Here is a 25,512-nt window from a genome sequence, read left to right on the forward strand (position 1 = left end):
GTCGGTCTGGAGACTCACCTGCACCACACCTTGATTCAAGGCATTTTTCAACAGTTGGTGAGCTGATATAAACTTTTCTATTTTTTTTTGTTCCTGAAGTTAGGGGGTGTTAAAATCACATCCATGGCCTGTCCTAAACAGAGGACACTGATACATGTTGAGAAACCGGGCAAAGCGTGGTGTATAAATTAAAAATAGGGGGGAAAAAACGCTCCTAGGGTACTTTTGGGTCTCATTCCTTCCTTTTCTGGAGGGGACGGTGCTTGACGAATGCATTGATCTCCATTGCGGTCAATGACTGGTGATATAAGGAGACCGCCGGGACTCGGGCAGTTTTTTCAGACCATATTTGGTCGGTTAAGTTGATAATAAAAAAATATACAAAAGAAGGCGGAGGGGTGGACAATCCCAGTAATAAACCTTTCAATTGTCTAGGATTGTAAATACAGTAGTTATTTGCGGCTCAAGAACCACGAAAAGCAAAGGACCAGACAATGACATTCTGTAATGAGCAAGTAAAAGGACAAAGCCACTCGGCCATGTAACAAATCTTTCGTATGTTCTGTCTCAGATTGACACCCGCAGTCCTCCTTAATGGTTTTCTAATTGCTTTAGGCAAAATGGAGGGGGGGAGATATATCGCCACCACATATTTATAATTAAATTACGATTCCTTTAGCAGCAGCGATGTATCCTGACTTGCAGGTTATGCTCGCAGACCTGGGCACAACTTACTTCCATCTGTTTCTTCAGGAGGGTTATCTCCCTCGTCGCTTTTATCATCTACTGGCGGCTCCTGGAAAGGCATGACCGAATCCTGTTAAAAATACAAGTTACAGGTTTATAGCTTCTACCTACAAAGACATTCCAGAGAAAGGAAAAAAAAGCCCTGCTCCAACTTTCCCTAGTGGTTGCAGACGCCGTATTAATGTGCTGGCCTCGTCATGACAATGAACAGCTCAAAACACATCTTCCAATCTTTCGGAAGAGGTTCATGCTCTGGCAAATATAAGAACAGGAGAAGAACGTGGGCTGCATCTTAACCACCATGTCTGCTCCTTAACAGGCCTCATCAGGGCAGCTGGTGTTCAGAAGTCGGATTCATGCACATCTTGATTATTAATGCACTCTTAACCCACATCTGGCTTTCTTAACGGCAAAGCTATGTATCTGTCTTCAGAGATCGGTAGAGCGAGGAAAAACCAGAAAATTAAGTGAAAAAAAAAGTAAATAATCAGTAATTTAGGTTCTTTTATAATATGTTAAATTCAAGGTGATCATTTACAGGAAAGGTGGAAGAGAAGCCGGGACAGAATCAGATGGCGACCGTTCGGTAGGAAGCCGCGGAGACACAGAAAATAGGCGAATACAGTACAGTACTGAGCAGTAAAAGGGTTAGTGATTAAAAAATATTATTGGACAAAGCACGTAAAAGTAAATAATTTTCCAATTCATGTATTAAAAATACTTTGCCATATTTTTGCGTAATGCAGAGTTGTGCAAAATGTTTTATGAGTTTTTCACACCAGTTTGAAGCAGAAATGCCAAAAATGGTTACATTTATTAAAATTACACATTCTGAAAGCCAGAAATGGCACACATAGCCCCAACTGGAGTAGCATCACAGATGAGGCAACTGGCATCATACTCTGGCGAGCTCTTCACTAAGGCTGCCAGGCCAAACGGTAGTCTTAATGAATTGTCCCTTTTGAGTTTTTTATGAGATAAACAACATTGTTGTCAGTGGCAGCAGAGGTCTTCTGCGTCCTTGAAAAATATGTTTGAGTCCCCGCAGCTGCATGTCTCGTGGCTGTTCAACAGCTGCAACACATGCAGGGGTTGCCCAACATACTGACAATCCCTTATGTGTTGTGGTTGTCAAACAGCTACGAGTGTAAGGTTCTCAGTCTTTTTTGACATGTTTTTGAAATTCAGTTTTTTTCCGTGGGCCATTTTGCTTTCTGTCCTGCTGCAGCTATCTTGCCCTCAGTTAATATGGAGTTTCCAGCTTTCATGTTCCCACCCTGATTCTCTCCCTCTTGCCTCTTAAGCAGCCTCAGATGAGCAATCAGTGCTTCAGAATGAAGTCTGCAGTTAGCTTGTGACCTGCTCCTGGAAGTCTTGGACTTGGTACTCCGGCCATCTCCTGCTGAGGAACTTTTGAAAACTTGTGGACACTGGAAACTTGCTGCCTGATAAATCCACAGTTGCAAGGAGAGAGACCATGAACCTGTTGTGGAAGTTCTGCTGTGCTTAATGTTTACTCTGGCCTGCTGTGTCTTCTGCCTCTGTATCTGCAAACTGTGTGAACTCTTTTGGCTTACTTGTATGAAGTAATACAAGTCCTTTCTAATCACACCTGTGTCTCCTGTGTTTTTCCACGCACCCAAGCACAAGACGCCATATGAATTGTACACAGTACATCACAACGAGACATGCAGCTGCGGGGACTCGGACATATTATTCGAGCACGCCGAAATCACTCGGTGAGCACCTGAGCATACTCGGATAACACCTTATCCCACCAGCATGTTCGCTCATCACTAATACCCAACCAAACAAAAAAGAAATGTCCCTATAGGAAACTAACTCCAGTAAAATAAAAATAAATAATTTAAAAAAATGTGTCGTGGAAAAAAGTGTCCCTTTTAAAAAGTACTTAGACAAATTAAAAAGTCATAAAAATATGGTATAAACAATGAAAGGAAAAAAAAAAAAACACAGAGAATTCAACAAATGCCAATTAATACAAAAATACCCAAAGACTTATGCTAATAAGTTGTCAATCCACCAGTAAGTAAATACACCAAGTAAAGCCAAAGTTTGTTCATGTTAGTGATTGCATTTCAAGCTATAATAACAACGCCTGCAGCTAATACTTGAATCAAGAGGAGACCAAGGAAGAGCAGTGCGACTATATAGCTCCCGTGCATTAACTGAAACAGAAATTGTCAGAATAAAGCTCCAACTAATGACTTTTATTCAACGTTAAGAATAGTGAAGATCGTGCACTGAAAAGTACAAGTGCTGGGTACTCGAATCGAGCACGTCGGATGCTCGGACTTGCTTGACTCAAGTAGTGAGCGTAATGGAAATGAATGTGAAACGCGAGCATTATTTCAGAGGACTGTTTCTCTCCACTGTCAGAACACGTTCCCACAGCGCTACAGCTTATAAACACTCTGACTGACAGAGGAGTCCCTGCGCACTCAACAGGGTAATACCCCGCTTCAGTCCGGCGCACGGCTCAGATGATTCAAATGAGCTTCTTATAGGGGTCTCGAGAACCACACGACACTCGACACTGATCTGGTGATCGATCGAGCACCACGATGCTCGATGGAATATAGAACAGTACCGTGCATACTCACCTGTCGCTAACTAGAAAGTATACCGCCTGCTTAAAAGCTGCGTGGGCATAGTTTGCTCCAAATTTATCATTAAAATATGAGAGTTGATAAATACGGAGACGCAGAGTTGGAGTGTACTAAAGATTTGGTGCAAATTGTTCTATTTTTGCTAAACGTGAACCAGAATAGATGTCTGCTTATAAAAGGGAGGCAAATGCCTGTTAGACTTTCCCCCTAACAAAGGAAGAAAAACAAGACAGTCCACTAGATGAACAGTGCATGCACGTCTGCCACTGCTTGAAACAGTAGGTGGTCACAAGAAAAGTCTGGAGGGTGCTACCACTAGCACCAATACGTGAGCTTTGTGTATTTTTAATACAGGCCTTGAGTCATCATTCTTGTTTCTGGAGTAAATTGCTCCTTTTTTTAGTGGCTTTAGTATTTATGTTTCATATTCTACACATTTTGCACCACTTTATCATTTTCTTCTTATTATTAATTTGTCAACAATTTTGCTTATCCAGATGTTTTAGACAAATTCATGAAAGTCTTAGTTACTCACCGGTTAACGGTATTTTTCGGAGTCCATGACAGCACCACCTGAGAGAGGGGATCCGCCCTTTAGGAACAGGAAACCTACAGATACAAAAGGGTGGCACCTCTCCCACGCATCAGTTGGATTACAGAGCACAAGAGGACTTCCAAGGTTAATGCATGATTTATGTACAGTATTCTTTACAATTATAAACTTTTACCACCAGTGAGCATATACAAGAAATAGACGTGCACACCCCAATCAAACTAAAAGGGAGGGAATGTACGGGTGCTGTCATGGACTCCGAAAAATACCGTTAACCGGTGAGTAACTAAGACTTTATTTGGTCGTCCATGACAGCACCACCTGAGAGATTTACAGAGAGTAATATCAGCTTTAGGGAGGGACTACAGCCTGCAGCACCCTTATACCAAAAGAGAGGTCTGTGGAAGCACCCAGGTCTAGCCTATAATGACTATAAAAGGTGCTCGGAGAGGACCAAGTAGCCGCCTTACAAATCTGGTCAATGGAGACTTCTGCTCTTTCGGCCCATGAGGTCGCCATGGCTCTGGTGGAATGCGCCCTCAGCTTCCCGGGTGGCGACCTGCCCTTTGAGGTGTATGCTATTGAAATCGCCTCTCTAATCCATCTGGCTAGTGTATTTTTTGATGCTCTACAACCTTTCCTGGGGCCTTGATGAGAGATAAATAGGGCATTATCTTTCTTCCAGGGATCGGTGACTGTCAGATATTCTATGAGGCCTCTCCTGACATCCAGGGTGTGTAGTTTCTTTTCCTTCTCGTTAGTTGGATTAGGGAGGAAGGATGGAAGAACTATTTCCTGTGTCCTATGGAAACTAGAAACTACCTTCGGCAAGTACGCTGGATCAGGTCTAAGTATTACCCTATCCTCTTTGAACTGTAAATAAGGAGGACACCTAGATAAAGCCTGGATATCGCTTATTCTGCGGGCTGATGTTAGAGCTACCAGGAAGGCTACCTTGAGGGACAGGTTTTTTAGGGAAGCCGACGAGATAGGTTCGAATGGGGTCTCTGTCATAGCAGTGAGGACTAGGTTCAAGTCCCACGGCATGAACCTATCCTTCATTATTGGCCTGGATCTACCTGCCGCCTTAATGAACCTGCTTACCCAATAATTACCAGCGATGTTACAGCTAAACAGAGCCCCCAAGGCTGACACTTGTACTTTAAGGGTACTGGTAGAGAGCCCCATGTCCAGACCTTTTTGTAGGAACTCTAATATCTGCATTATAGGCGCTGAATCCCCAGCGACTACTCCTGAGTTTTGAAGGAATTTCTTCCAAATTCTGACATAAATTTTTGTGGTAATGATTTTTCTACTCTTAAGTAGGGTGTTAATTAGGTCTGCGGAGAAGCCCTTCTCTTCTAATAATGACCGTTCAAACTCCACGCCGTCAGATGAAGGCCAGCCACCTGAGGATGGAAGACTTGGCCCTGGGACAGGAGATCCGGGATGTCCGGCAGAACCCAAGGATCGGACACCGACATGGTCCTGAGGCATGAGAACCATGCTCTCCTGGGCCAAAATGGAGCGATGACTATAACCCTTGCTCTGTCTTTCCTGATTTTCCTCATCACCAGGGGTAGAAGAGATAGGGGAGGGAAGGCGTAGGCTAGTTTGAAGTCCCACTTTATCAGGAAGGCATCTACCGCCAGAGGATTCTCTCTGGGATTTAGGGAGCAGAATTGTTTCAATTGCCTGTTGTCTCTGGTGGCGAAGAGGTCTACCTCTGGATATCCCCACTTTTGAACAATCAGATTGAATATGGAGGTGTTTAGGGACCATTCCCCTTGCTTTAGCGGATTGCGGCTTAAAAAGTCTGCCGTGATGTTGTCTCTTCCTTTTATATGCAACGCTGTTAAAGATAGAAAGTATTGTTCTGCTAGATGGAACAACCGCTCTGCTACAATCATCAGGGGTCTGGAACGGGTCCCGCCTTGGTGATTGATATATGCCACGGCGACCTGATTGTCGGAGAACACTCGCACGTGATGGCCCTGTAGATACACAAGGAGCTTTTTAGCCGCCTGTTCTACTGCTGTCAATTCTTTTAGGTTAGATGACATTCCTAACTGATCATGTTGCCATTGGTCCTGGACTAATATTTCACCCATATGAGCTCCCCAACCGTAAGGACTAGCATCCGTGGTGACTATGCGGGTTACGTTATACTCCCAGGGCACCCCTTTAGACAAGTTATCCTTGTCTAACCACCACTCTAGGGACTCCCTTGTGTTACGGGACAACGTTAGCTGACCCTCCAAGTAACCCCCAAGGACTTTTTGATGTAATAAGACCTCGCTCTGTAGTTTCCTTGCATGAAACTGGGCCCACTGGACTGCCGGGATACAGGCCGAAAGAGAGCCTAGAAGGGACATGGCTTTCCTGAGAGACATGGTGGGGTTATTGGAGGCGTTCAGGATCTGATAATGGAAGCGAACAAGCTTCTCCGGAGGCAGACGGCATTCCTGTTTTTCAGAATCCAGGGTTAGGCCCAAGAATTGTTGGACTTTCATTGGTTGCAACCGAGACTTTTTGACGTTCAGCAACCATCCTAACCGTTCTAGGGCGGACATTGCCTTTTGTAGCTGTTGTAAACAATGATTCGCCGTTTTACCTACAATAAGAAAATCGTCCAGGTAGGGGGATCACCAGAATGTTCGATTCACGTAGATGGGACATGACCTCCGCTATTACTTTAGTAAACACTCGGGGAGCGACTGCCACTCCAAAGGGGAGGGCCGCATATTGGAAATGTCGAATTGACCCATCCAACTGAACCGCCACTCTGAGAAACCGCTGATGGCCTGCATGGATGGGTATATGGTAGTATGCGTCTTTTAGATCTAACACCACCATAAAGCAGTTTTGGAACAGCAATTTTATTGCAGATTTAATTGTTTCCATTTTAAAAGGACGTATGACCAAAAACTTGTTGAGGGCCTTAAGGTTTATGATTGTCCTAAAGGAGCTGTCTGGTTTGCGGACCAGGAACAGAGGGGAGTAGAATCCCTTCTCCCATTCTCCCTCTGGAACCTCTATCAGGACTTTCTTGGGGCACAGGTCATGAACCTCGGCCTCCAGGGCAGCTTGTTCTGAAGCAGACGACCTGAGTGGGGTGATTTTAAATTGATCAAGGGGAACCCTAGAAAACTCTAGTCGTAGTCCCACGGCTATTATCCCCAATATCCAGCTGCTATTAGAGATCAGAGACCAGGATGGGTAGAAGGCAGCTAGTCTCCCTCCTACCGGGGTAACTAGTCATTGGGGCGGCTTTTTCGTATCTCGAGCTGGACCTTCCTGGCGCCCCCCTCCAAACATGAATCCTGTACCTTTCCTTTTTTTCTCCTCCCATCTGCCCTGATCTCTGGACGGCCTTCTCCGGAAAAAACCTTTTCTGGTAAAGGGACGTCTGTACGAGGGGTTCGGGAGACTGGGAAATTTCTTTTTGTCATCTCCATCTTTCTCCAACAATTCGTCCAAGACGGAGCCGAATAGGTACTCCCCCTCGCAGGGAATGGAACAGAGACGGGACCAGGCTTGAATATCTCCTGGCCAACATTTTAACCAGAGCGCTCTTCGCGCTGCATTAGATAGACCCGCGGCTTTAGCCGCCATTCTTGCAGAGTCTGCAGAAGCATCGGCTAAAAACGCCGCGGCATTCTGAATGATCGGCAAACTTTTCCGAATAGATGATCTTGAAGCTCCGTCTTTTAGCTCGGAATCCAGCAGATCTAGCCAGACCATCATCGATCTGGCTGTACAGGTGGCAGCTACCGCTGGTCTTAACGCGCCTGCTGACATCTCCCATGTCCCTTTAAGAAAAGAATCCGCTTTTTTATCTAGCGGATCTTTCAAGGAGGCCATATCGTCAAATGGTATGGCGGATTTTTTAGATGCTTTGGCTACTGCTGCGTCTAGTTTCGGGGCTTTATCCCATCTGTTTACTACCGGGTTATCAAAGGGGTATCTCCGCTTAAAGGCTGGTGGCATGGAGCCCCTTTTTTCCGGTCTCTTCCATTCTCTGTGAATTAGGTTCTGAACCTTATCGTTTAATGGAAAAGCTCTGCGTTTTTTGGGGTCTAGACCCCCGAACATTATGTCCTGTGCTGAGAGTTCCCGTTTTTTGTCCGCTACCCCCATGGTGGACCGTATTGCTTTCACTAATCTGTCCATCTGGTCTAAGGGGAAGCAGAACCGGCTAGAGTCTTCATCCGAGGAAGACGACGAGGAGGCCGAGGAATTAACGCCTTTCCAAGGGGCGACTGAGGTCTCCGAGCCTGAACCACTAGCCTCTCTTCTCCTAGAAGGTTCTCTTTGAGGTAAGACTTTCATTTCTGCCCTGATCATCTCTCTCAGGTTCGAAGTGAAGTCAGGTGTCTCTTCCGCTACCTGCATAAATGGGGGAGAGTATAAGGGCCTGACAATCTACCCCTGGACTCCCTGTCTTTAATAACCCCTACCGTTTGCCGAATGCATGGTTGGCATAATTTTTTAGGGTGGCCATCTGGTAGGGGGGAACTACAGAGGGCACATTCCCTGTGCTTCTGTTTTCCCGTAGCCTTCTTCCCCTGAAAAAAAACATAAGGGAACACTGCATAAGGTACATTCACGGAGATCTCTTACCCATGCAGATGAAGCAGGTACCGGATCACGGAGGGAGGCAGGGGGGTCCTTTCTGGAGGAACTTTCGCGGCTCTGGTCGCTAGTTCGTCTCTGTTTTTTCTGCTGGCCACTCGCATGCGGTTTTGTCGTGGCCTGTTTTTGCGGGCGCTCCTGCGCCTCGTCCTGCTGGTCCAAGGGGGCTTCCGTTGTATCCATTGCTGGGGCCTTCAGAAGCACCCCAGCGGCATCCCCATCTGCCTTATATGGCCTCCTGGTGTCCGGGTCAGCAGGTATCCTGCCATAGCACCACCCACCCGGCTTTCCGCGCTCCCTCCCCCATGCTCCGGCCCCCCTCGCCTTACCCGGGTCGCCGCGCGACCCCCGGACGGGCATGCACCCGCGGCGCTCGCCGGAGGCCGGCCGGCACCCGACTTCCGGTATCGGGGAAGATAGCGATAGCGCCCCGGAATGCCCCACTGCCCCCCTGCGCACGCCGCCATGAGCCCGCCAGGGGCCAGCACTGACCGGGAGGACCGGGCTTGGGGAAGCGCAGCAGGACCGGGGCATACATACCAGGTGCTGGCGTTTTTGAAGACGGCATCCACCGGACCCCTGCTCCACCTGCTCCGTCCACTGCCGTGGTGACCTACCCGGCCCCACCGTGGCGCCTCCAGGGACCCCGCACTGACCGAGGTAGGAGACCCCCTCGCTACCTGAGTCGGTCAGCCGGCCAGGTATTCAACGACGACTCCATGACGGACGATCTGTAGAGAGTCCTGTCCTCTAGGAACAGGAAACCAACTGATGCGTGGGAGAGGTGCCACCCTTTTGTATCTGTAGGTTTCCTGTTCCTAAAGGGCGGATCCCCTCTCTCAGGTGGTGCTGTCATGGACGAATAAATGAGATTTTCACCAAATGACGCAACTCACTCCTGTTCCTTCCTGAAGCACGGTAAGTTTTAAGACTCCTCGTTAAACCTATTTAAAAAATTTTGAAACTTTTGGTACTAAAAAGTGGCAAAAATTGGTCAAATACAATAAAAGGAGGACTCAGTTGATGAGTTTAATATTTAGAAAAATTTGGCTATACATATATAGAAAAAAAAAAGGTAGCCATGGCAGTGATGGGCTGACAAACAAGTATTCTTGTTCGTCATCTTATGGTATCTTTTATTAAACCAAAAAATGCTCCTTGTCGCTTGTCGGCAGCACATCTCCCTGGTAAGCAGTGGAAGTGCTGTGAACAGTATGTAAACTGTGTGGGGATCGAACAATCATTTGTCTCCATACAGTTTAGAAGCTCTTTTACACAGGAAATGACTACAAATCTATGTTTGTATCAGCTCTGTGTGTTACATGTATTTTTCTTATTTTTTTCCTTCATATCACAATTTTGATAAAAAAAAAAAAACTAAAACACATTACAACAACTTCTGACAATGGGTTTAGCATTGTTTTTAAGGTCAACTCATTAGCCTCATTAATCATGGTGTCTGCAGAAGTACTCTGTGATTCATTTTGCCAGTCTTGCCAGCTTTCAGGGTGCCTCATGCCAGGGCTGAAGATACAGCAGTCTTACCTCAGGAATGCCGATACTACAACTTTTTGTTACATTTAAAAATTTAACCAAGAACCTCGTGTCTAGTTCTGTAAATTTTGCTAAATTGCAGTAGATGTATGTATGATATTTGAATGTGTGGTCAAGGTCTTTTTCTCTAAAGCTATGGTACATTCAAATGTAACTACTTCTGAAATGTCAATAGACAAACATACACACTTTGTACTGATGTTTTAGAACGTCACTGCAGAGTAGAGTATGCAGCTTGCAGGAAGGAGATCGTCGAGTTGTGGGGGTTACGAGCTGGCTGACAGACACAGCCAGATTCCCCACAAAAAGTCAAAAACATGGTTTATTACGATAGCTGCCTTCTCAATTGTTGTAAAACACAAGCCCTTATTATGCCCTTCAACTCGCTAAACAGACCTACCTCACAACCCTGATCTCCTCACTAGCCAACAACCCCAAGAAACTTTTTGACACCTTTCACTCCCTCCTCAGGCCAAAAGCACAAGCTCCTATCTCAGACATTTGTGCAAATGACCTGGCCTCCCATTTTATAGAGAAAATAGATAATATCCAACAGGAAATCCGCTCCCAACCACCAAGTGCTGTGACTCCCATCCCTACCTGCATTTCCCCTGGCTCACTTTCCACATTTGATCCCATCACAGAAGAAGTCTCCAGACTCCTCTCTTCTTCTCGCCCAACTACATGCACTACCGACCCCATTCCCTCAACTCCTCCAGTCTCTCTCTCCACTCACTCCCTCTTAGACCCTTCACAGTCTGGCTTCCTACCCGTACATTCGACTGAAACTGCACTCAAAGTGACCAATGACCTTCTCACAGCAAAATCTAACGGTGAACACTCTCTGCTCATTCTTCTCGACCTTTCTGCAGCTTTCGACACTGTTGACCACCGTCTCCTACTCCATAGGCTTCAGTCACTAGGCATTAAGGACATCGCTCTCTCCTGGTTCTCTTCCTATCTCTTTGACCGCTCCTTCAGTGTTTTGTTCGCGGGCTCCACGTCATCTTCTCTTCCTCTCGCTGTCGGGGTACCTCAGGGCTCAGTCCTTGGCCCCCTTCTCTTCTCTCTCCACACGGCCCCAATTGGACAGACCATCGCAGATTTGGCTTTCAGTACCATCTTTATGCTGATGATACACAACTATATATGTCGTCCCCTGACCTTACCCACGCTGTACTACAGAACGCCAGTGACTGTCTGTCCGCAGTCTCCAACGTCATGTCCGCTCTCTATCTGAAACTTAACCTCTCAAAAACTGAACTTCTTCTGCTCCCGCCATCTACTAACCTCCCTAAATCTGACATTTTCCTCTCCGTGGGTGGCACCATAACAACACCCCGGCAGCAGGCACGCTGTCTGGGTGTTATGTTTGACACCAACCCTCTCCTTCACATCACATATACAATGTCTTGCCCGCTCTTGCCGCCTACACCTAAAGAACATCTATAGAATTCGCCCTTTTTTCACCATGGAAACAACAAAAACCCTCACTGTCAGATTGATCCACTCCCGCCTGGACTACTGCAATGCTCTATTAATTGGCAGGGCAGCACGGTGGCTCAGTGGTTAGCGCTGCAGCCTTGCAGCACTGGGGTCCTGGGTTCGAATCCCCACCAAGGACAACATCTGCAAGGAGTTTGTATGTTCTCCCCGTGTTTGCGTGGGTTTCCTCCCACACTCCAAAGACATACTGATATGGAATTTAGATTATGAGCCCCATCAGGGACAGCGATGATAATGTGTGCAAACTGTAAAGCGCTGCGGAATATGTTAGCGCTATATAAAAAAAAAATAAAGATTATTATTATTATTATTATTATTATTAATAAAGATTATTATTAATTGGCCTCCCTGCTACTTGACTTCCCCCTCTCCAGTCCATACTTAATGCAGCAGCCAGGGTCATCTACCTGGCTAATCGGTACTCGGACGCGTCTGCTCTTCGCGAGTCCTTACACTGGCTGCCCATTCATTATAGGGTCCAATTCAAAGTATTTGTTCTCACCCACAAAGCTCTCCACAGTGCGGCACCCCCCCTACATCTCCTCCCTCATTTTTGTCTATCGGCCTAGCCGACCGCTGCGCTCTGCAAAAGACTAACCTCTGCACTTATCCGCACCTCCCACTCCCGACTCCAAGACTTTTCCCACGCTGCACCAATCCTCTGGAATGCTCCACCCCAAGAAATTAGGACTATCCACAATTTGCACAGTTTTAGGCGCTCTCTCAAAACACATCTATTGGGAGCAGCCTATCACATTCACTAATCAAAGTCATTTTATGTGCTAGTGCGAGTATGTAGCCCATTCACCATCTCTGTCCCCCACCTTCTCAAGATGCCTGGACCATTATTGTAAATACATCATTGTAAATACACACCTGTACTTTGTATCTCTCCCACCTCATTGTAGATTGTAAGCTCTCACGAGCAAGGGCGGCTTATTTTACTTTAATTATTGTATTGTTAACGTTGTTACTTATGACTTGTGTTTTGAAACTGTTAAACTGTAAAGCGCTGCAGAATATGTTGGCGCTATATAAAGATTATTATTATTATAATATATTCAAACTAGGAAAGCACTGACAGTGCTTCCACCCCCTGACCCAGTTATGTGATAGCTGGTTGTAGGGAGGAAGCAGGAGCTGCTGGGGCTTAGGAGACCCATTCATAACTAACAAATAAAGTTGCGCTCTGTAACACTATAGCATGGACATGAAATATATGAAATTGGAATTGCATTACTGCTCTAGAAAATAGGAAAACACAAAGATACTAAGGGCATAAATTGGCCAATTCATATGTGCCCAGCAGCCAACAATAAGGCGATCCCCTTTGCTGGGAACTTATATTAACATGTACCTCTCATGAGCTGCTAGGGAAAGTGAGTAAGAGAGGGAATTGAGTGGAAGGGGGCAGAGAGAGTGGAAGATGAGGAAAGAGGGGGAGAGAGAGAGAATTTTTTTTTCTTACTTAGCAGTCAAGTAGACATTATTTTCAATAGGGTTCAGGTTCTGTGGAAGTTCAGGAACAGTTACAGGGCAAGTTCAGCGATGAAAAGAATCTATTGATGTGTTAAAATGCCTTACCACTTCCCAAATATGTTTTAAGACCTAATGGCACAGAAATAAAACAAAAAAAGACAAAAAAATACTGCACATCCAAATTGCTACTCCTAGCTCCATACTCTGAAAAAATTTATAAAATTAATTTCTACGGAAAGGAGAACACAGTTTAAAGTGGTTGCTTTTACCGTCTTTTGTGGTCTTTGTGGTCATTAAAAGAGGTGAAAAATAGACACAAGTTTCTTATTTGTATTTACATTTTCCCCTGATATATATAAAAAAGGTAAAAATTACCGTACGTAAAAATTAAGCCCCATGTATAATCAAGAAAAAAAAAAAGAAAATAGAAAAAAAAAAAATAAACTACCATTTAAATATCTGAATGGTACTTTATGTATTTGAAGCCAAAAATAATTTTTTTCAATTGGGTTTCATCAATAATTTTACACAGTTTAGCTATTCCAGGCTCTTTGTTTCCCTACACGTGTTCTTTGATGTGTTCTGTGGTCATAAATCAACTGAGAGCAGCTCAGGAGAAAACAGAAGAAAGTTTGTAACTATCAGACCATCATAGTGAGCTCACTGATGGATTCTCAGTTAATTCATTCTGCAGCTGCAATTGACAGTAACATATAGGCCATATAGAAGGCAAATGGTGCCAAATTTGTAATGAAGCTCATTTGATGAAAATATGCTTAGCCCCAAACACATGCACTTAAAAAATGTTAACCCTTCTTATTATAAAACAACTGTATATAATTTTTTAGAGATTCAGATAAGTGCAATTAGAAATGCTTGCTTTATCCAGAAATAACTCCAATTTTGTTCACGTGATTTTTCTGGTATTGCATCTTATTTTATGTACCGTAAATAGTTTGTAAAATGAAAAAACACAGCCCAGGGATAACATGGAAGTCAAGCACAGAGTCTCTAAAATCAGATTTTCAAGGCCCGTTGCACAGTGAGGCTGCTGCAAAGTCATCCAAGTACAAAAAAAAAAACAAAAAAAACAGGGAATCCTGTTTCTCAAAGTCCCGGCCGCCACTTTATTGAGCTGCTATGGTAACACGTTATATTGGACAGGAAAAGTCAGGATACTCGCTTTAAGTAGAGTGCAAGTAAATAAGAAGCTTTCTTTCTTTGGGAAGTGCATGTGAATATATTAGCTAGACAGGAGGACAGGATTATAGGTGGGATAAGCCCTGAAAATCAAGTACTGGGCCTTAAATTATGCTTAAAGGGAAGGTGCCATCCAAAAAATTTTTTTTCGCCAATTGAAAAAATGTAAAGAATTAATGTTTACATTTTCTTAAAAAATATTATCATTTGTTTTTAATTTTGCAAAATATGAAAAATAATTTTAAAAAGTTTGGCATTTCCACTTGTTAACACTAGGGGGAGCAGCTACTGAAATTTGGCACAAAAACCTAATGTACAACTAGCTCACATTACTGCCCTGCAGTAATTATGGGCGGAATCTGCTGACATGGGTGTGATGTCACTCCTCTCCTCCCCTTGTGGGTGTTTGCTAAGGGAAAAGAGAGGATGACATCTAGGAACACAGTGATCAGCCATTTTGATGGGGCCTGCAAAGTTACTGACTGTCTTTGCATGCAAAGTCTGGATCAGAACAGGTCACCAATCAGCAGAAAGTTTACTGGATTTCTGTGGAGCAGACAAGAAGACGGTCCATCCATGTGTATAAAACACAGCGCTCTATGTACAATCCCTGGCACCGAACAGGGTGCCCCCCATAGACCAGCACACTGTTTTCCTGAAATACTCTGTGCTGCTGTCACCCTGCTCTTTCCACCATACATCAGGCCCCTGTCGCCTCGCTTTCACACATCGCCAGGACAGGATCTGAGGAGACGAATGGGGTCTTTGGTCACTGAGGGTGGCAGGCAGCAAGGATTCTGGGAGCAGGGTGACAGCAGCACAGAGTATTTCAGGAGAGCAGTGTGCTAGTCTATGGGGGGCACAGAGGGAGATATATGGGGGAGGAGCAGGGTGACAGCAGCACAGAAAACCAGGAAACATTTCTGCTGATTGATGGCCTGTTCTGATCCAGACTTTGCAAGCAAAGACCCCATTCCCCTCCTCAGATCCTGTCCTGGCGATGTGTGACAGCGAGGCGACAGGCGCAGTCCGGGGTGACGCTGGGAAGCAGGCTGGGGGGAAATGTAGCCATACAGTAATGATAAAAATGAGACCCCTCTCTTCAGCTGCCTCACTAGCCCTCCCCTGACTGCACCTAACAATTACCTCTGACCCGTGTGCAGGTGCTCAGCCAGAACCACCCTAGAATGAGTCCCCTTTTAGCAGATAATACCGCCATAGTGTTCTCAAATAATACCGCCATATAGTTCACACATAATAAAGCCATATACTTCACACAATACCACCATATAGATCATACACAATACCACCATGTAGATCACACATAAAACCAGCAGGGTGACAACAGCACAGAGTATTTCAGGAGAGCAGTATCACATGGGATAGGATTAGATACACGGCTCAGCAGTCAGTATCACACAGTATAGGATTAGATACACTGCTCAGCAGTCAGTATCACACGGGATAGGAATAGATACACGGCTCAGCAGACTGTATCACACAGGATAGGATTAGATACACGAGTCAGCAGACTATCACACAGGATAGGATTAGATACACAGCTCAGCAGTCAGTATCACACGAGAGGATTAGATACACAGCTCAGCAGTCAGCATCACACAGGATAGGATTAGATACACGGCTCAGCAGAGAGTATCACACAAGAGAGGATTAGATACACAGCTCAGCAGTCAGCATCACACAGGATAGGATTAGATACACGGCTCAGCAGTCAGTATTACACGGGATAGGAATAGATACACGGCTCAGCAGAGAGTATCACACAAGAGAGGATTAGATACACTGCTCAGCAGTCAGCATCACACAGGATAGGATTAGATACATGGCTCAGCAGTCAGTATCACACGGGATAGGAATAGATACACGGCTCAGCAGACTGTATCACACAGGATAGGATTAGATACACAGCTCAGCAGTCAGTATCACACGAGAGGATTAGATACACAGCTCAGCAGTCAGTATCACACAGGAGAGGATTAGAGGTCCAGCAGATTGCCAAGTGTTTTGAAACAGCAGGGAGCAGCTCCTCCTATGTTTTGCAAGACCAGGGGCAGCAGCTGGTCGGGTGTTTTGGAAAGAGCAGCTCGGTCTCCAGCAGCTCGTCCTGGTTCCTCTCCTGCAGCTGGTATGTGCAGAGTGAACATCCAAGCTGTTATGCTGGAACAGTACAGCATCCAGGGCTTGAATAGAGTGTAAATGGAGCTAAAAGGAAAGCACTGGGCTCTAATAAGATGGCGCCTGGCCACACCTACAGCTGTGAATTGAGCTGCCCACAGAGGCGTGCCCAGTTGACTCCTGATGCAGGTGCAATGAAAGAGATAGGGTCAGCAGCCGACTGTTATGTCTTATACCCAGGGTCTGCTGTAAATGAGCATGGAAAGTGTCGTTCAGCAGCCAGAAAAGTAAGATGGCAGCCCCCAGTGGCTGCATTAATACAGTAAAAAAAAAAACAAAAAAAAAAAAACATATGCACACCACTGAGTCAAGCTTAGGGGGCAATATCTTTTTATACTATTTTCTTTTTTTACATTAAATTATGAAAAAACACGGCACCTTCCCTTTAAAGAGGACTGTCCAGTTTCAGAAAATCACTATCCTATGGCTACCCGAGTCCGGTGCGGAGACTCCATTGCTTTCAGTGCACTATTGTCTGCAGCACTAATGTGAAATAGACAGCGCTGCAGCCAATCTGTGAGCTCAGCAGCTCATCCCGCCAACTTGGGCACAGCCACTGAGTTCAGTGATTGGCTGCAGCGCAGAAAAGAGAATTGTCATCACTTCACATCAGAATCTAAATCTTAAACCATCCTCCCGTTAGTGGATTGTGTGAGAAAATTAAGTAAAACCAAGTACACCTTCCAGGAAATCTATGGTCACACATCAAGACATTCAAGAAAAAATAAAATCTGGTCGTTCGGTGATCTTAAAATTAGGTAAATAGAAAATCAGATGAACTTGACCACATGACAAATTATAGCATGTCATTACCTAATCCAAAAGGCAGAAGCCATAAGGGGAAAAAATAAGTACATCCTTTATGTCCTAAAAACAGAATTGAAAGAGCGTGTACTCCGGTATTCTCCTGACTGTATGGGAGATTAAAAATAAAAAAGGAGGTTCCACTTTTGCCCATGGATTGTGTGATACTACAGCTCGACCGTACATGTGACTGGAGCTGAATCACAATATCAGCCATAACCTAAATGCAGTTTCTGAAAGAGCAGTTTAAAAAAACCCAAAAAAAAAAAACCTTTACAACCTCCCCTTTATCAGCGGCCAATAATGGAAACATATAATCAGAGTTATGTTATTGCCTATTGAAAAAGTGAACATGAATTATTTAATCCTAGTAAGAGTCTCCCATTCAACAAACCACTCACAAGAGGACATGAAACCTGACAACTCTCTCCTTATCCTCTTGATCCCTCATGTTTCTGACCAATGTATCAAAAAGGCTTCCTTCTCCACTGTCACTTACTGCATTGTTCCTCGCTTTGCTCCCTACTGTGGCGGAACAGAGTTATCCTAGCTATACACCTTCCCCGAGAAGAAAAGTAATGGGTGTCACATCCGTCTCTCCCCCTTAACACCATTTATTGGGGTTGAACCAGGAGACCTCCAGACACAGAAGATAGTCGTCCACACCGGTTACAAATTGGTAAGTTCACATGATTTTTCTTTTATGAGACCTTTAGGAGTATGGAGACTATTTCAAAAGTCTAAGAACTGTTTGGGGGGACAGGACAGATTAGAGAAAGACAGGAGTGGGTGCTAACCTGGCGGTGTTGTGTGAAGGCCAAACATCTGTACACACATGTAACTGCTGCTACGAACCCGTGGCTGGAGAAGTAAGACTTCTTCCAGATCAATAATGGTAGGGAGGACGATATCAAGTTGACCATGCTGCGCTTCAGTAAATGAGAAGCCCGAGAAGTAGATGGTTCTTCATTGTTCCAATATGTTTCCCTGGTCCTCCACCGGAACAATAAAGAACCATTTTGGAATGCAATGGTTATCATTCCTCCTTTAAACTTGCTTCCTCCTACTAAAATGTGTCCCTATGTGTTTTCCATGCAGGAGCGTTACATCAGATCTATACATTTCATGGAGTAGATTATATACCGGCATATATTATTTTGGAGGAACACTCACCATATGCTTTCTGCAGGTCAATGGTACAAGTATGTGACAGCGTTTATGGACTAGCAGTTTGCAGTTGATACACTTGTAGCCTTGCCTCCCAAGACCCCATATCCTTTCACTGCACTGGCCACAGTAGGCTTTCTGAAAATTAAGAAATAGGTCATTAATATTGTCTGCAAGCCAGTCAGATCACTATTTGCCATGCCATAATGTATGTGTAGCACTAAGTGACAGAAGCATGACTCCATAATGGAATAGCTTTATCGGCGATCCCCCCCACTGGTCATGTATACAGGCCAAGAGAGTTTCACAGGACAATTTGCTAGTAGTCGTATGCACTTATGTACAATAAACGTAATGCACACATCAGGAGACCAAGCCATAAAACATCTGAGCCACACACCTGATACAACCTCTCTTCTATTGTTCGCTGCTTTCCTGAATTTGTATACAAGCATGGAAAACTAAACCTGCAAGTCCAGAAGCCAGGTATAAACTCTAGATGTGCTGTAGAGAATGTTGTAAAACTGAGGACCTAGTTCCCAATATGTTCAAGTATTTTCTAGCATCTAATTTCTCCTGTGAGATCATTTCTCAATTCTTTGATATAGATTTAAAGGGGTTTTTCACAAAAGTCCTTTATCACCATAATAAGTGATAAATATATGATCACTAGAGGTCCCATCGATCACTTGCACCAAGTCCTTATCTCCAGTTCTTGACCCCTTCGTTTGGAAAAGGATGGAGGGGTACAATCATGAATGACTAATACTGCATTCATTATCTTTCTATTAATGAAACTGAGAAAAAGTACAGCAAATATGGCGCTTGGGAATCTGTCAGTTCCATAGACCCCGACTTGATCAAGTATGACCATATGCCTATATACAAACCCAAGTGCAGCTAGGAAGAATGCACTATCAGGACTCCCATTATAGTAATCCCTGGTGGTCCCAATAGTTTAGCTTCCCCAGTAATTAATGTCAATCAGCCCCATTTGTAACCAAAGTCCTTTAAGGAACACTCCAGCAAAAATTAATAAGCTCCGGCAAAGTGCCCTGGATGAAATTGCACCTCCTATAAATAGATCAACTAGGCACAGATGGCGACAACCGTGGCACATGCTGCAAACATGTTTCCTACAGCGGTGCTCCAGGTGCACTGAACGTCTGTGGAGAAAATCCAATCTACCTGAAGATTTCATCCATTATAAGTTTATGCTTAAAACATACAACACTGCCCTTCACCTCTCAAACCAAACCTATTTCAACACCTTCATCACCTCACTATCCAATAACCCGAAACGTCTGACACTTTTCATTCCCTACTTAACCCAAGAGTGCAGGCCCCAACCACAGATCTCCATGCTGACGATATGGCTAATTATTTAAAAGAAAAGAAATTGACCATATCCGACAGGAAATTATCTCACAATCCCCTCATACCATGCACTGTCCTTCCTCCACCACTGCATCTAGCTCACTCTCTGATTTTGAACCAGTCACAGAAGAAGCAGGCTCCTTTCATCTTCTCGCCCTACCACTTGCACCAGTGACCCCATTCCATCACATCTCCTCCAGACCCTTTCCCCTGCTGTCACCACTCACCTAACCAAAATATTTAACCTCTCTCTTCCGGTATCTTTCCTTCCTCATTTAAGCATGCAATCATACAGCCATTACTTAAAAAACCATCCCTCGACCAAAACTGTGCTGCCAACTATAGACCTGTCTCTAATCTTCCATTCATCTCTAAACTCCTGGAATGCCTGGTCCACACCCGTCCAGTGTGGACCAGGCTAAATCTTCTAACAGACTAAGGCGAAACAACCAGCAAAGCTGCCAGGTGCAACGAAACACCCATCTTTTCCAGAAGTGGTTTTACCTAGGAAAACATTGGTTGGTTCACCAGAGTCTTAAAGACATCATGTGTTCATACCTTAAACCGTTTTCATGGAAGATTACCTAATGTGGCGATCTCCAACCTGCAGTTCTCCATCTGTTGGAAAAGCACAGACCCGCAAACTCCCCGACCGCAGCAGGGATGTGCAGTCTACACAATCGGCAAGGTGCTGGTTGGAAACCACTTACCTAACGGCTGAGAACAGGACTACATTTTTAATGGCGGTTCTCAATCTGGGGGTCCTATTTAACATTACTACTTCCTATGATGAATCAGAGAAAAGTGCATTCCCGCCTGGTGATTGGGAACATTAGATCACATTCTCACTTGGCCATCTTAATAGGATTATTACTGGCATGATACAATAGCATTGTCAATAATTCCATTTGCGGCCCAGATGCAGAACGTTGGAAATGTGAAACCACAAGATAAACCCCCCATCTTCAAAGCTAAGAAAAGCAATTAAATCTATTTTACTTGGGTAATAAATGTTGCATTGCATTGATTATTCTCTCAGTATAGCAAGCAGGGTGCTGGGAACAACACACAAAGATGCATATTACAGTGATAAGACGAGATTCGGCACAGCTCAGGGATGAGGTATGGTAGGAGCCCACGCTAGTTCTAGCTTTTGGATGTGACACACTGTATTTACAATGATCCATTTTATCTTCCTCGTATATAAAATAAAGCAGTAACACATTGCATCTCGGAGGACGTAGAAGACCATTTTGTTTTTTTTGTTTTTTTATTTGATGAATCACTTACTCTGTTAAAGCGTTTGGCTTGAAACAGATGCCCATTCACTCGGTAGAGCTTCCTCCATCTTCTGGCCCCTCGACGGTAGATTGATTCTAGGAAGAAAAGAAATGTGTAAAGGAGAAGCATACTAAACCAGCACTGCCAGGCACAAAACTGCAAGCCGCCTGCGACGGGGGAAAACAATTCAGCTTGTTTTTAATAATCAATGCTGAGCACTGATGCTTGGAAAGATCACTTCTACTGCAAGAGCTAAGATTTCCATGACAGGCTCCAGATCGAGAGCCGAGTACAACCCGCGTCTTCCTTCTTACATCCTCCTCCTCCCACCACCATCACATCCTCACATGATCCTATTCTGGTTAACAGACCTTTCTAAAAGGCTTCTTGCTAGTGGACGACAAACAGGTGAAATGGGAAGAGACCATGCTTTTAAAGAGACAACTATCTCCAGGCAGATCCTATTCCAGACGCATCCAAACCGAACGGATCTCATGCAATCATCAAATTATGTGTCACACATGAAATAAAACAAATCTATTCAACAAAACCATAAAACATAGTAAATAACATCACGGGGCAAGTTCACATAAGGCTGAATTGCTATGGAAAATGTTCTTCGTAATTTGTCCCAGAAATTACTGGGACATCTGCAGCGGCAAATTCGCATCAAATTGTGCACATCTGCAGCTACGCAATGGTTAAATAAATGTAAACCACTTTAGTTATCCCTTAGCGGGTCTTCTGATGGTCTTTGTGCAACCTGGCCCTCTGCAATGACATATCTCATCCTATCTGACCACTGTAGCCATGGACTGGGACAGTACGGCGGTCTATTAGGAGACTGACAGGGCACCAAGAAAGGGAGCTATTAAAGCACCAGGGAAGAGTAGTATATTGAATTTTAATAAACTTTGCAAAATGTGTTTCCATCATGCACTGCAGATTTTAATCCGTAAAAAATTTTAAAAAAAAATCACTGACCATAGGCTGCCATTGCTCCCGGCAGCGCAAGTCCTGTTTACATAGTATGATACATCGCAGAGAATGATTATTTTTTGGGGCTGCACAAAACAATTTCACCCGATGAGCATTTTGCTTAATTCATCAGATTCTCGTCAGCAAGATCATCATGAAACGTTTATTCATAAGAACTCTACGTGGAAAGATTATCATGCACGAAATATACCCTTTGTATACTGTATGTTTAAAATCACACATACTGTATATATACACACTATACTAGATTGCTCAGTGCGCATAGGCTGCCATTGTTCTCAGCGATGTGAGTCCTGTTTACACAGGGAGATGAACCACGAAGAATGATGAGATTTTATGCTGAATACAAGATCATTTCACCTGACGAACGATAGTTTTGCTCGTTCATTGGGTGATCAAAAGTCTGTTTACACCTCAAGATACTTGTGAAACAAGTGTCAACAATGCTCATTCACGATTATCTTACAATGTAAATGCACCATATGTAATGCCTTCTATGAAGAAGATGAAGCTTGGGCATTATTGGGTCTTCCAACAGTGCAATAAACGCAAGCATACATCAAAGTCCGCCAAAGATTATCAGGCATCCTGGAGGAGTCTGGAGCAGATATCAGTGTCGCCCAACTTGAATTCCTTAGAAAATCTTTAATGGGATACAAAGAATGTGGTTGCAGCACATAATAAAACAATAAATAGTGAACTGGAGGCTAAGGTCCATGAGGAATGGGCTTAGAATCATCAGAAGAACCGCTGTAAGCTGGCATCCGGCTATGCATCACGTTTGGAGCATGTCATAACAGTAGAGGGGCTCGACTAAGTACTAAACATGCTTATCATGAAGGAGGGGCTCAACCAAGTACTAAGCACGCTTGTCATGAAGGAGGGGCTCACTAAGTACTTAACATGCTTATGAAGGAGGTGCTCAATTAAGTATTAAACACGCTCGTCATGAAGGAGGGGCTTGACTAAGTACTAAACACGCTCGTCATGAAAGAGGGACTTGACTAAGTACGTAACTCGCTTGTCATAACGGAGGTGAATAATTCTGAGTCTGCAGTAGTCCATAAAAATGGCATTTTGTTCAGATTTTGGGGAAACCACTTAGTTGTGAACGGTTTATATTGCAATTAACCAATAAAACAAAAAACAGAAAATGTTTGAAAATGTTGATAATAAAACCTAATTTGCACTTGCAGGTGAATCATTTTAATTGCAACTGTATACAGCAAAACACACAATAGCTGACAACGAAGGATTCGTCACTCAGTCTTTTCTGGACAAGAGAAAACAAAATTAATAAACAATTATGCAAAACTCTTCAAAGCAATCACATTAAATCCTGTCAGTGTCATGTACATAATATGAAATGTGCAAATATCTGCCGAAATAACCACCAGTTCAAAGGCTGGAGATACTGTACGCGGAGACTTGCTGAAGTGTGACAGATTCAACGCGCACTTTTCCTCTGGACTGCAATAGTGAAAATGAGCATTCCCAATATTTTTTGCAATCAAAGGTTTAGTAAAGAGTAGACAGACACAAACAGATCCTGGGCTACATGGGCAATTTTACACTCGGAAAACTATTTGGCTCCGATTCAATAAGACTGGCGATGTGCAACCCTGCGTTACTGAAAGGTGTGTTAGAATGAGATGTGCCAAATACTTAGAGAGGTGCACACTTCTTAAGGAAGTCGCAGATATGTTACTCCAGCCAAGAGCACGTGCACATTTCTGGTGTAATTTTGTGGTGCAAATTACATTTAATTTGAGGGTTGGCCTTCGCCGCGCTCCACCCCAGCATCATTCACTTTGGCGGAGATGGACTAGCGTAAAAACAAAACAGAAAATTGGTAATCGAACACTTTTGACATGTAAAATTAGGTTGGATGTCATATGTAGAGACTAAAGACACATTTATGCTGGCTGATTATTGGGAAACAAGTTTATCTAGGAACGGTCTTTTTCCAATAATTAGACTGTTTAAATAGGCCCTGTTATGATGAGTCACCGAAGGAGGAAAAAACAAAATACCAGCTAAGTCCAGAAAAACCAGAGAGGTTGGCAGCTATCGGATTGCAGACCCCTGAACCTATCCACAACTAGCAGTAGCCGTGGGGGGTTCCTACGGTGCCCTAGACCCCTCGATCACAGCGGGAGAACTACATAGCCTAAAGACAGAAAGGGGAAAAACTAAACTGCCCCAGAGCAGACCCCAAAGCAATAGGCAGCCCCCAACATATAATGACGGTGAAGATGAAAACACTAACGCAGATAGAAAGATAGGTTGAGCAAATGATGGGGCCCAAGCTAACTACATAGGACAGGATAGGAAAGCTGCTGTCTGCCATCCGCAAATACCCTATCAAAATGAGCCAACCGACTGATAGGAAAAACAGGCCCTGAAGTCGCTAGGCTTCAAAAGACTATATCAGCACTCAGGTATATTCTGAAGACAGAGCAAAAGAACAACAGATCAGAGACAAAAAAGGAATTCAGCTCACCCCCGGCCGGGGATGGCAGAACTCCCAAAAAACAAGGCAAAACAAAAACAAAACTGAAGAGTACAAAGCAGAGCAGAAAAACTTAGCTTTGAGATGCAGGAATCAGACTGGTCTCCAAGAATCCAGCAGGAAAATCACCAGCCAGGAAGAAGGGCGTCGGCAGCCTTATATCCAGTCCTCAATTCCAGCCACCCAGTCATCATCTAGCTGCCCAGGTGTTTGGTAATCAGTCTCACTACCTTCCTTCACTAGAGGAGGAAGTTCATCAGACCTCAATGGTGAAAGGAAAAATGAACTCACAACAAGGCCCCCAATCACCTGCCAAACTTGTCAGGCGAATTGAGATTTTAGCTTGCTAAAAATCATCACTCTCGGCAGCACACAATCTGGACAGGACGATGTGCTGCTGAGAACAGAACAATCGTTCTGTGCACACCAAAGTGCAGTCCGCCTGTCTAAACACGCTAGTAAAGGACCAATGATCATCTCCTATGTAAATGATTGGTGGTCGTTTACGGCGGGTCCGCCAAAGTAAACACATCCTGAAGAAGTGGTGGTGGGTTTCAGTCACAGAAAACCATCTTACATGCAAGGGGAGTCTAATGAGACAATTAGATAGATGATGTGCTGTGATACACAAGACTTCTTCATACATTTCCAAATCCCAGACAGCCCCTTTAAAATTAAAATATAAATAAAATTAATGAATGAAGGGCAAACTTTTTCTCTTTTTGAATTTTATACTACCTGCTTCTCTCTACGTAAACCTGGAAATTAAATTTAACGCGTGCTCGACAGATAAGCGCTGTAGAAATGTTCCATATTAAACTCCATAGCAACATTAAGAGTCGTGCGTATTTAATATTCACTATCTAGTAAAT

General features: G+C 44.1%; 1 protein-coding gene across 5 annotated transcripts in view; it reads right to left on the reverse strand.

Annotated features, from left to right (window-relative positions):
* PRKCZ (protein kinase C zeta) overlaps positions 1-25,512 on the reverse strand; it is a 285,933-nt gene that overhangs the window by 73,126 nt on the left and 187,295 nt on the right. For all 5 annotated transcript variants that reach the window (XM_073585407.1, XM_073585406.1, XM_073585410.1 and 2 more), the window contains 3 exons: positions 21,139-21,224; positions 18,478-18,609; positions 736-817 (listed from right to left, as the gene is read on the reverse strand). In XM_073585407.1, coding sequence (XP_073441508.1) covers positions 736-817; positions 18,478-18,609; positions 21,139-21,224 — 300 coding nt within the window. The remainder of the gene's footprint in view (positions 1-735; positions 818-18,477; positions 18,610-21,138; positions 21,225-25,512) is intronic.

The sequence above is a fragment of the Dendrobates tinctorius genome, unplaced genomic scaffold, assembly GCF_039654945.1.
Source record: "Dendrobates tinctorius isolate UK_male_01 unplaced genomic scaffold, ASM3965494v1 ptg000086l, whole genome shotgun sequence".
Lineage (NCBI taxonomy): Eukaryota > Metazoa > Chordata > Amphibia > Anura > Dendrobatidae > Dendrobates > Dendrobates tinctorius.